Here is a 12,807-nt window from a genome sequence, read left to right on the forward strand (position 1 = left end):
AAATCCTTGCAGACAAACCCCCCCCCCCCCCAGCAGCGATAGCCTGCCAAGCCCCCCCCCCCTGCAATGGCTGCGAGGCACTGTTTCCAGTGCGCTTCCTGCGCATGCACAGTGAACGCTTTTCTACGTTTTGGGGGGTTTAAATATCCCCCCTATATATTTTTTTACAGTTTTTAGATTTTCTTGCACATCTCGGGATTGCCCCCAATGTGCAGGAAAATCTCCCTACCCCCCAAGTGCCCCCAATGTGCAGAATTAGATATCCGCACGGAGGGGGCATGTTGGGAATTAGATATATAGATGTTAGGTAACCCTTTTTTCCCTTTATGTATTTCCTTTATACTATTTGTTTTTTCAGCGGAAGAGCTAGATTTGAATCCAGTAGTGCCTCAGAGACCAGCAAGAGTTTCAGGGTAGCTTTCGAGAATCAAAGGACTCTTCGCCAGATGAAAGGAGCTGTGACAATCGGAAGCTCTAAGGTGCTACTGGACTTGAATCTAGCTGTACTAGAAAAAAGGTGATTTCCCTCTTCAGTCAGTTTCGGGACGGACAAAAGGGAATTCTGCTTTACGTGGTGATTTAAACTTGCTGCCAGAAGATGTAGTGATGCCCATGGGCAGCTTTAAAAGGGGATTACGTAGATTCATGGAAGAAAATATCACTGGCTGCTAGCCATGGTGACTGTGGGGAACCTCCACATTCAGAGGCAGTCAACTTCCCTGAACCTGAGCCAGGAGGCAACATCGGGGATCAGGGAAGGCCTCAGCCTCTTTGCCCTGTTGTTGGCCATCCAGAGTACTGGTTGGCCACTGTGTGAGGCAGGATGTTGGACTAGATGGACCCTCACTGGTCTGATCCAAGCAGGGCTCCTCTGAGGTTCTTATCAGGGGAAGGCCTCGGCCTCTCTGCCCTGTTGTTGGCCCTCCAGAGGAACTGGTTGGCCACTGTGTGAGACAGGAGGCTGGACTGGATGGACCCTCCCTGGTCTGACCCAGCAGGGCTCTTCTGAGGTTCTTATCAGGGGAAGGCCTCGGCCTCTCTGCCCTGTTGTTGGCCCTCCGGAAGAACTGACTGGCCCCTGTGTAAGATGGGATGCTGGATTAGATGGACCCTCACTGGTCTGATCCAGCAGGGCTCGTCTTAGGTTCTTATCAGGGGAAGGCCTCGGCCACTCTGCCCTGTTGCTGGACCTCCAGAGGAACTGGTTGGCCACTGTGTGAGGCAGGAGGCTGGACTAGATGGACCCTCACTGGTCTGATCCAGAAGGGTTCTTCTGAGGTTCTTATCAGGGGAAGGTCGAGGCCTCTCTGCCCTGTTGTTGAACCTCCAGAGGAACTGGTCGGCCACTTTTTGGGACTGGATGCTGGACTAGATGGACCACTGGCTAATGGATTTTAAAGCTCTCTAACGTCAAGAATGACTAGTCTATCTTGCTTTATATAACCTGGGAAGAATGTTTTCCAGAACTGAAGCCAAGGAAGTTAATTTCCCAAGTGTACCTGGCAAGCCCAGAGGGGAGTCAAGATTTCAACAGACGTTCCCCAGATTAAAGCCGCTTAACCCTTTGATCACACTGGATTTCAGCATGCAACGTTTCCAGTGTGTACACTGTACTTAATTGGATGCAAATCAGCCCTAGCCTTGTGACATTACTATTGCTTTTTCATCTGCTGCTTGGATAATTCTGAGGGGAGCTAAGAGCAACTTCACAGCTCTCTACGTGGCTTGAGCAGAGAAACAATTTTATGATACAAACCAAACCACTTCACGCAGGGGTCCCCAACGTGATGCCTGGGGGCACCAAAGTACCAGCCATCACCTTTCCTTGGGCCCGCCGAGTGTTTTTAGAAAGTGGGTGGGGCCAGGTGGGGCTATAGGCCATTGGAGATTTGATTGGCTGTGCAGATTTTTTAAAGAAACATTGCTTTGGCGGCGGCTGCCACAACACAAGGATCGTCACCAACGCTCCCTCCAAGCTGCGGAGTCTTGTGAGCAACAATTCTACTTTGTGAGCTGCTGGCATGAAAGTTGTGAGCGAGCGATTTGGACACTGCATGAATTAGTTTGCTCTGGAGCCAGCCTTCCTGAGCTAAGGCAAAAATGTGTGAGCTGGAGGCTAAAAAAACTGTCAGCTAGCTCACACTGAGTCAGCTTAGAGGGAACATTGCTCTGGAGCTTTATATTGTATTATTAAAATCAATAAAATTTATTTTAAAAAACCCCAACATTGCTCTGGAGCCGTCCTTCCTGAGCTAAGACGAAAATAAATGTGCGATCATACATATGATAACTACAGCTAGGATTCTCTATGCAAAATACTGGAGGAAAGAAAAAGTCCCATGAAAAGAAGAAATAATATATAAACTATTAGAAACGGCAGAGATGGACAAGTTAACTTTACAATTACGAGACAAAAAAGAAGAAATTTTTGAAAAAACATGGTCAAGACTTTATAAATGGGTTGAGGTGCATCTGCAAAGGTGCACACTATAACTGTGTATCACGTTTCTCAAAATACTTTCTGGCATATAGACTATTAAACATGCTTAGGTGCATATAAGAAAGATATTATCTACGTAAAAGAAAACTAGTTATAATGAGGACATTAGTGCGTTAGTGTGTCTTGTATACTGTTATGTCTATTTCTTTCTTGGTAGAAAATTAACAAAAATCTATTTTTAAAAAAGTGTGAGCCGGAGGCTAAAGAACTGTCAGCTAGCTCACAATAACTCAGCTTAGAGGGAACGCTGATTGCCACGGTACGTCTGAAGGTCAGCTGTGGCAGCCGTGCTGTGGCTGGCTCCACCTCCTAGAGGAGCCATTCTTTGGTGGCTGTTTTGTGGCTGCACCAGAATTCCAAAGGCACACACAGGCTCAAAAAGGTTGGGGACCCCTGACTTCGTGTACATTCCCGTTCCAGCTCCGTGTAGTCACGGGACCGGACAGCATCTGAAAGAGAAGACAGAGCTTGCTCGCTTGCCTGAGAGAAATGGAAGGTCGGCTGCCTCGTCCCCCACATGACGGCTGACCTCGTCGCTTCCTCCGTGCTGAAGAGCTTGCAGTTCAAATACACGTTGCAAGAGCCGTGGAGCCCGGCGTCTCCCGGAACGAAGTCCTTCCCTTCCGGCACCATCAAGAGGACGTGGAGCAGCAAACCCTCCTCTTCCGACGGGCCCATCTGGGTCAGCAGGCTACGGGACACGGGTCTGGGCGGCGGCGGCTGGTTCGCACCCACGCTGAGTTTTTGTGGGGCCGTGGGCAGAGCCTCGTGGATCTTCGTGCGGAACTGGACACTGCCGGGCTTCGAGAGGTGGGGGCTTTTGACAGGCGTGACGTCCTCGGGGGCGGCCTGCAGCTTCACCCCGGGGCTTGTGACGGAGTAAACCGGGTCTTGCGATGTCACGGTTGCTGGCCTGGCACTGGCGCTGGAGAAGTCTTTGTTGTCGGCGGCGAGCTCCAGTGATACCTGAGCCAGGAAGGAAGAACACACACACACACACAAAACTGCCTTATACTGAATCAGGTCCATCAAAGTCAGTATTGTCAACTCAGTCTGGCTGCAGCTCTCCAGGGTCTCAGGCTGAAGTCTTTCACATCACCTACTGCCTGGTCCTTTCAACTGGAGATGCTGGGGATTGAACCTGGAACCTTCTGCATGCCAAGCAGAGGCTCTGCCACCGAGCCACAGCCCCTGTCTCTGCCTCTCCAGGGTCTCAGGCGGAGGTCTTTCCTATCACCTACTGCCTAGTCCTTGTAACTGGAGATGTCGGGGATTGAACCTGGGACCTTTAGCATGCCAAGCAGAGGCTCTTCCACTGAGCCACGAGCCCCTGTCTCTGTCTCTCCAGGGTCTCAGGCGGAGGTCTTTCCCATCACCTACTGTCTGGTCCTTTTAGCTGGAGATGCCGGGGATTGAACCTGGGACCTTCTGAGTGCCAAGCAGATGCTCTGCCACAGCCCCTGTCTCTGGCTCCCCAGGGTCTCAGGCGGAGCTCTTTCCCATCACCTCCTGCCTGGTCCTTTCAACTGGAGATGCCAGGGATTGAACCTGGGACCTTCTGCATGCCACGCAGAGGCTCTTCCACTGAGCCACAGCCCCTCCCCCATAGTCCTCCAGGGTCTCAGGCAGAGGTCTTTCACACCACCTACCACCCGGTCCTTTTCAACTGGAGATGCCAGAGACTGAACCTGAGACATTCTGCATGCCAAGCAGAAGGTCTACCATGGAGCCCCTGAGATCTTTCCCATCACCTACCCTGTTTCCCCGAAAATAAGCCCTACCCCAAAAATAAGCCCTAGCAGGATTTCTATGCATTTGTGGCATAAGCCCTAGTTTGTCTTCTTGAGAAAAAAATAAATATAAGACAGTGTCTTATTTTCGGGGAAACACGGTACTGCCTGATCCTTTTAACTGGAGATGCTGGGGATTGAACCTGGGACCTTCTGCATGCCAAGCAGAGGCTCTGCCCCTGAGCTCTACCACTGTAGCATGAGAGAAGGCGTAGTATGTTCCTTGCTTGGCCCAGCAACATACTTTGGACCGGTCCTAGTCAGATGTCCTCGTGACCTAATGCTTCGGCTTTTGAAAAGGAAACAATATGACTTCTAAGCATTCCGGAAAGAAAAAGCAGGGCTATTTTTGGGCAGGAATGCACAGGAACGGAGTTCCGGCTGGCTCCCAAGTTGGCCACGCCCAGCAGGACCTCATTAGCATAATAGGCCACGCCCAACATCATCAGGATTGGCTACATTAGGGGTGTGTGGCCTAACATGTAAAGGAGTCCCTGCTACAAAAAAAGCCCTGAGTTTGGACAACAAACAAGGTAAACAGAATAAGAAGCAAAAGGTGGGTGTGGCTGGATGAGCACACCTCTGCTAACAAGGGAGTGTGGCCTAATATGCCAATGAGCTGTGATGTCAGTGATGTGGCCTAATATGCTAATGAGTTTCTGCTGTTGGGTGTGGCCTATTATGCTAATGAGTTCCTGCTGGGCTTTTACTACAAAAAGAGCCGTGAGAAAAAGTATTTTAATTCGGAACACAACAGAAGCCATTTACATACCTTTAAAGGTCCCAGCGGAGCCGAACCACCTTCCTCTTCCACAGGCAAGTCACGACGGATGGTCAGCTGCTCGGACTGAATTACGTCTCGCAGAGGAACAGCTGCGGAGCCAATCAGCAACGGCTGAAAACAAGGAGATGGTGGGGGAAGAGGGAAGAGCGATCAAATGCTGACAAACATTCCAGCTGCTCAGGAAACCGAGCTGCCAAACTGAGTCAGAGAATCACAGAATCAGAGTTGGAAGGCGGCCATAGAGGCCATCTAGTCCAACCCCCTGCTCAATGCAGGATCAGCCTAGAGCATCCCTGGCCAGTGTTTGTCCAGCCGCTGCTGAAAGACTGCCAGGGAGGGGGAGCTCACCAATGTTCCCTCTAAGCTGTGGAGTCTTCTGAGCAAAAATTCTACTTTATGAGCTGCTGGCATTACATTTCTGAGCAAGCTATTTGGCTACTGCATAAATTAGTTTGTTCTGGAGCCATCGTTTCTGAGCTAAGACAAAATAATGTGAGCTGAAGGCTAAAAAACTGTGAGCTAGCTCACACTAACTCAGCTTAGAGGGAACATTGGAGCTCACCACATAAGAACATACGAGAAGCCAATGTTGGATCAAGCCAATGGCCCATCTAGTCCAACACTCTTGTCACACAGTGGCCAAAAATACCAGGGGCCATCAGGAGGTCCAGCAGTGGGGCCAGGACCATCCTCTCTACCCCACAGATGTGTTGGGAGAAGTCAAACCTCGCTCTGAATTTTAACTGCTGTTATTCCTCCAGAACTTTGGAGAAAAAAGGGGTTAAGCCCTGCTGGGTCAGCCCAGTGGCCCTTCTAGTCCAGCATCCTGCCTCACACAGGGGCAAGCCAGTTCCTCTGGAGGGCCAACAACAGGGCAGAGAGGCCGAGGTCTTCCCCTAATAAGAACCTCAGAAGAGCCCCGCTGGATCAGACCAGGGAGGATCCCTCCAGTCCAGCCTCCCGCCTCACACAGGGGCCAGCCAGTTCCTCTGGAGGGCCAAAAACAGGGCAGAGAGGCCAAGGCCTTCCCCTGATAATAACCTGGGTCAGACCAGTGAGGGTCCATCCAGTCCAGCCTCCCATCTCACACAGGGTACAGCCAGTTCCTCTGGAGGGCCAACCACAGGGCAGAGAGGCCGAGGCCTTCCCCTGATAAGAGCATCAGAAGAGCGCTCCTGGATCAGATCAATAGTCCATCAAGTCCAGCATGAAGAGCCCTGCTGGATCAGACCCATGGTCCATCTACAGCATCCTTGTCTCACACAGGGGCCAACCAGTTCCTCTGGAGGGTCAACAACAAGGCGGAGAGGCCGAGGCCTTTCCCTGATGCTGCCTCCAGGCACTGGGGTTCACAGGCAGACTGCCTCTGGATGTGGAGACTCCCTTTAGTCATGTGGAGGCTCCCTTTAGTCATTACCATCCCTTTGCGAGGTAGAGACCTCTCTGTTTTTGCTTCGATGCTTTGTCAAGTGCCAGGCGATCCGATGGTGTGGCGTCAGTCGATCAGCCTAAATAAATAATAAGTACCTTCCTTTGGGCGCCCTTTTTCGAGTAGATATTAAACGCGAGGTCCGAACTCCACCAGTGGGTGATCATCGTTCCGCTGAAGTGAACAGGGAACACGTACCGCTGCTGAAATTTCACCACTGCAATGAGAAGGGACGAGAGGCGGGTTTCTTTGACTCATTCGTGGCCCCCCCTCTCTTGATGAGAGTCAAAACGGATCACAAAAACAACAGATAAATAAAAATTAAAATACAAAACCATTAAAAAAACAGTAGAACAAATTTAGAGTCCAAGTGGCACCTTTAAGGCGAAAAACAGGTTGCTTACCAGTAACTGGTGATCTTCGAGTGGTCATCTGTGCATTCACACCCATGGGATCTAATCTACCCCAGCTCCCAGTCGTTCCACCCCAGATCACAGTCGTTCTAAAACTTCCTGATCCTAAACCAGGGTGGACAGTGGTGCCCTGCTGGTGTACCACCGGTCTTGGCTGACGTGGTATAGTCGGTCTAGGATCAGGAAGTTTTGGAACGACTGTGATCTGGGGCGGAACGACTGGGAGCTGGGGTAGATTAGATCCCATGGGTGTGAATGCACAGATGACCACGACGAAGATCAAAGGCTTATTCAAGGCATGAGATTTCGTGTGCATGGCACACTTTGTCAAATACATTGGAAAGGAAGCTAGATTTCAAACTTACAGATACAGGCTGAACAGCAACTTAACATGTAACGTGATGCAGATGCTTTAAGATGTTTAAAGCGATAATTAATAAGACATTTAAAGTATTCCGGACTGATTTTTCCGGACTTATTATTACCCCCCCCCCCCCCCCCGGCACCTCACCTTCGTTCGAGATTTTACTCGAAGCCACCCGAATGATCTCTGTGGTTACAGCCACCTGCCCTGTTCCACTCTTCGTAGCTTTCACTGGAAAGTGGTACTCGACAAAGAACGTCCTAGGAGCAGAATAGAGAAAGGAGACAGAGCGGTTTAGTGACCGTCCTCAAGGTCTTGGGTAGGATCCTGTGGATTTGTTCCCCTTACAGCAGTACTTCCCCACGGCCTAAGATACTTCCTGCTGACACTCTTGCATCAGTGAGAAATACGGCTTTTAGGCGACTGCAATAAAAAAGGCCAATGCTATGCTGGGGATTATTAGGAAGGCAACTGAAAACAAATCAGCCAGTGTCGTAGTGCCCCTGTATAAATCGATGGTGCGGCCTCATTTGGAGTACTGTATGTAATTCTGGTCGCCACACCTGAGAAAGGATATCATAGCACTGGAAAAAGTGCAGAAAAGGGCAACGAGAATGATAAAAGGGTTGGAACGCTTTCCCTATGAGGAAAGGTTAAAGCGCTTGGGGCTCTTTAGCTTGGAGAAACGAGAACTGAGGGGTGACATGATCAAGGGTTTATAAGATTGTGCATGGGAAAGAGCAGGTCGAGAAAGAAGTCCTTTTCTCCCTTTCTCACAATGCAGGAACTCGTGGGCACTCCATGAAATTGCTGAGCAGTCGGGTTAGAAGGGATAAAAGGAAGTCCTTCTTCACCCAAAGAGTGATCCACACATGGGATTCACTGCCACAGGAGGTGGCGGCGGCTACAAGCATGGACGGCTTCAAGAGGGAATTGGATAAACATCTGGAGCAGAGGTCCATCAGTGGCTATCAGCCACAAGGTATAGAGAGGAACTCTCAGTCTGGGGCAAGTGATGCTCTGTATTCTTGGTGCTTGGGGGGGGGCAACAGTGGGAGGGCTTCTGGTGTCCTGGCCCCACTGCTGGACCTCCTGATGGCACCTGGTGTTTTTGGCCACTGTGTGACACAGAGTGTTGGGCTGGATGGGCCTTTGGCCTGATCCAACACTGGCTTCTCTTGTGTTCTTATATGGAGCAGAGGTCCATCAGTGGCTATTAGCCACAAGGGATAGATAGGGACTCTGGGGCAAGGGATGCTCTGTATTCTTGGTACTTGGGGGGGGGGCAACAGTGGGAGGGCTTCTGGTGTCCTGGCCTCACTGCTGGACCTCCTGATGGCACCTAGTGTTTTTGGCCACTGTGTGACACAGAGTGTTGGACTGAATGGGCCATTGGCCTGATCCAACATTGGCTTCTCTTATGTTCTTATATGAACTCTCGGTCTGGGGCAAGGGATGCTCTGTATTCTTGGCGTTTGGGGGGGGGCAACAGTGGGAGGGCTCCTAGTGTCCTGGCCCCACTGCTGGACCTCCTGATGGCACTTGGTATTTTTGGCCCGTGTGTGACAGACAGAGTGTTGGACTAGATGGGCCATTGGCCTGATCCAACAGTGGTTTCTCTGATGTTCTTACGTTTTTATCCTAAACAGCCTGGGACCCTCGTACCTTTGGGACCGCCTCTCGTGGCATGATTCCCCCAGTCCTCTCCGATTTCCATCTCAGCATTTATGGATGGTCCCTGGTCCCTGTTCATCCACTGGCTTTTGAATGTTGTGGTTTCTAATGTCAGACTGACGTCCATTTAATCTTTGTTGTAGGGACTGGCCTATTTGCCCAATGCAGAGGGCGGAAGGGCACTGCTGCCACGTGATTTATGCTGTCTGACATTAGAAACCACAGCATTCAAAAACCAGCAGGGGAACATTATAACCTTTTAGGGTATTCAGTCGCTGGCTTAAGAGTAGCAGTTCTCTTACAAAGGAATTTCAAAGGGCGATTAGAAAGAGAGACTGCTGAATCGCAACTGATAATGAAGCGCAATGCATCCACCTGGACTGAATCGAGACCTCGGTTTCCTGTCTATTACCAATGCTGATTTCTCCAGGCCTATGACGCCTCTGCATATCACACCTGATGCAATCACACCTGCTATTGTTATTCACCTATATTTGTCACTTGATATCTGAAACCACTCCACTCTCCAAGATATAAGGACAGATGGTCTCACATTCTAGCTGTATCTGAAGAAGTGAGCAGTGACTCACAAAAGCTCCTCCCCTGCCACAGATTTTGTGAATCTTGAAGGTGCTCCTGGACTCCTGCCTCTTTTCTACTGCTACAGACAAATGAACACAGCTACCCATCTTGATCTATCTCCATGGAAGGCACCACATTTAGCTGTACAGAATGGAAATGCATCAACCTTGTGATATGACAGATGGAGTCACATTCTAGCTGTATCCGAAGAAGGGAGCAGTGCCTCATGAAAGCTCCTCCCCTGCCACAAATGTTCTTAGTCCTGAAGGTGCTCCTGGACTCTTTTCTACTGCCACATACAGACTAACATGGCAACCCACCTTGATCTGTCTCCATGGAAGGTGCCACATTTAGCCCTACAGAATGGGAATCCATCAGCCTTGTGGTAAAAGGACAGATAGACTCCCATTCTAGCTGTATCTGAAGAAGTGAGCAGGGACTTGCGAAAGCTCCTATCCTGCCACAAATGTTGTTAGTCTTGAAGGTGCTCCTGGACTCTGGCTCTTTTCTCCTGCTACAGAGAGACTTACACGGCTACCCATCTGGATCTGTCTCCCTGGAAGGCACCACATTTAGCTGTATGGAATGGGAATCCATCAACCTTGTGGTAGAAGGACGGAGGGACTCCCATTCTAGCTGTATCTGAGGAAGCGAGCCATGACTCACAAAAGCTCCTCCCCTGCCACAGATTTTGTGAGTCTCGCAGGTGCTCCGGGACTCTGGCTCTTTTCTACTGCTACGGACAGACCAACGCGGCTGCCCATCTTAATTAATTACAGATTAGGCAGGCGATCGCCAACACTGTCGCCAAACCCCGGACGGGCACGTACCTTTTTGGAGCCGACGCTGGCTTGGGGGGCTTCCCCACGGAGCTCTTTTTGCCGGGGGTGTTGTTCTGCGAGCTGCCTTCCAGCGGGGCCTTCAAGCTCTCGATGACCACTCGGGCTAAGTGGGTCCGACCCAGCGTTGACAGCCTGTCGAGACTCAAGTTGACGGCACGCAGTTCTTCTCCCGCAGGTTCTCCCGCGGATGGCTCGGGAAGGGGGACGGGGCGGGCAGGAGAGCTGCTGGGAAGAGGAACGCAGACAAGGCGGGGCTAACGTGGCAGTGGTGGGAAAGGACACCGAGTCGCAGGCAACTTACGGCGAATCATGGGGCTCTCAAGGCAAGAGGCAGGCAGAAAAGAAGAGATTGGATTTGTACCCCACCCTTCACTATCTGAAGGCGTCTCAGAGCGGCTCACACTCTCCTTTCCCTTCCCCTCTCCACGACAGACACCCTCAGAGGTAGGCAGGGCTGAGAGAGCTCTCTCGAGGGCTGCTCTTTTCAGAACAGCTCTGGGAGAACTTGTGACTGACCCAAGGTCACCCAGCTGGCTTTATGTGAAGGGAAGGGGGAATGAAACCGGGTTCTCCCAGATTAGAGTTTGTGCTCCTAACCACGACACCAAATTGGCACTCAGAGGGGGTTTGCCATTGCCTGCCTCTGCGTAGCAACCCTGGACATTCGGGGGGGGGGGTGTTTCCCAGCCAGGCATGAACCAGGGACGACCCTGCTTCGCTTCCCAGCTCTGACGAGATCAGGCTAACCTGGGTCATCCGGGTCAGGGCAAAAAGACACCCAGAGGTGGTTTTTCCATTGCCTGCCTCTGCGTAGCAACCCTGGGCTTCCTCGGGGGGTCTCATATCCAAGTATGAACCAGGGACGACCCTGCTTTGCTTCCCAGCTCTGATGAGATTGGGCTAGCCTGGGCCATCCAGGTCAGGGCAAAAAGACACCCAGAGGTGGTTTTTCCATTGCCTGTCTCTGCATAGCAACCCTGGGCTTCCTCGGGGGGTCTCACATCCAAGTATGAACCAGGGACGACCCTGCTTCGCTTCCCAGCTCTGACGAGATCAGGCTAACCTGGGTCATCCGGGTCAGGGCAAAAAGACACCCAGAGGTGGTTTTTCCATTGCCTGCCTCTGCATAGCAACCCTGGGCTTCCTCGGGGGGTCTCATATCCAAGTATGAACCAGGGACGACCCTGCTTCGCTTCCCAGCTCTGACGAGATCGGGGTAGCCTGGGCCATCCAGGTCAGAGCAAAAAGATACCCAGAGGTGGTTTTTCCATTGCCTGCCTCTGCGTAGCAACCCTGGGCTTCCTCGGGGATCCCACATGCAAGGTTTAACCAGGGCCAACGCTGTTTAGCTTCCAAGATCCGATGAGACTAAGCTAGCCTGGACCACTGAGGCGGCCACTCAGGAAGGAGGATATCTACCCCAAAAGGAGAAATGTCATAAAACCTCTCGCGCACACAGTGCTCATTCCCGATTTGCAAGAATCCTTCGCTCCAGCTGCAGCTGAGGAACGCAGCCAAATAAACGTTCCTACAACTGCATACCGAATCCGCTTCAAGGTGCTGGTTCTTACAGCCCTATATGGCCGGGGTCCGACGTACCTACGGGACCGCCTTTCCCCGTACATACCCCAGAGAGCACTACGGTCTGGGTCTCAAAATCGGTTAACCCTACCTGGCCTGAGGGAGGCCAGGCTAGCTACCACCAGGGCCGGGGCCTTTTCAGTGGCGGCCCCTGCCTGGTGGAACGAGCTCCCGGAGGAGACCAGGGCCCTGCGGGACCTTTCGCAGTTCCGCAGGGCCTGCAAGACGGAGCTCTTCCGCCAGGCATTTAATTACGGGCCACCGCTGTCATAGAGCCCTGGCTTTAACATCGAGCCGATGCCATAAGAAATTCTGGGCAGAAGGAATATCTGAGAATATCTGGGAAGCGGTAGTTCATCTTGAAAATGAGCCATCTAAGTTAAGTTTTAACTGTTGCCAGCACCTTGTGTTTGTATTTTATCTGTTGTGTTTTAAATGACTGTAAGATTTTAACTATATTTATGTTTGTATGGAAGCTGCCCTGAGCCTGCTTTGCGGGGAAGGCAGGGTATAAATCTGATAAATAAATAGATAAATAAATAAATAAACGGTTGATCAAACACAGTCTCCAAAACAGACAGCTCCTTCTTGTGAGCGCCCAAGCTGTGCTAAGCATATACAACCCCCCCCTCAATAAAAATGGTGCTCAAGGGTAATTTATAGAAAAAGAGGTGCAGGAGCTCATTAGCATAACTTATTCCCCACGGGGAAGGGCGGGGTATAAATTTAATAATAAATAAAAAAATAAAATAAAATTAGCATAACTTATTTGCATGTGCCATCCCCCCTGACATCAACGCTCCACTGGACTGTTTTGGATTGCTAGCTATGGGGGGGGGGGGGACCGG

General features: G+C 51.0%; 1 protein-coding gene across 1 annotated transcript in view; it reads right to left on the reverse strand.

Moving 5' to 3' along the window:
• C2CD3 (C2 calcium-dependent domain containing 3) overlaps window positions 1-12,807 on the reverse strand; it is a gene marked incomplete at its 5' end in the record, with an annotated part of 73,616 nt that overhangs the window by 58,528 nt on the left and 2,281 nt on the right. The window contains 5 exons of the mRNA XM_015425050.1: window positions 2,981-3,466; window positions 5,063-5,185; window positions 6,602-6,720; window positions 7,428-7,540; window positions 10,367-10,603. Coding sequence (XP_015280536.1) covers window positions 2,981-3,466; window positions 5,063-5,185; window positions 6,602-6,720; window positions 7,428-7,540; window positions 10,367-10,603 — 1,078 coding nt within the window. The remainder of the gene's footprint in view (window positions 1-2,980; window positions 3,467-5,062; window positions 5,186-6,601; window positions 6,721-7,427; window positions 7,541-10,366; window positions 10,604-12,807) is intronic.

The sequence above is a fragment of the Gekko japonicus genome, unplaced genomic scaffold, assembly GCF_001447785.1.
Source record: "Gekko japonicus isolate JY-2015 unplaced genomic scaffold, Gekko_japonicus_V1.1 scaffold2548, whole genome shotgun sequence".
NCBI classification, from domain to species: domain Eukaryota; kingdom Metazoa; phylum Chordata; class Lepidosauria; order Squamata; family Gekkonidae; genus Gekko; species Gekko japonicus.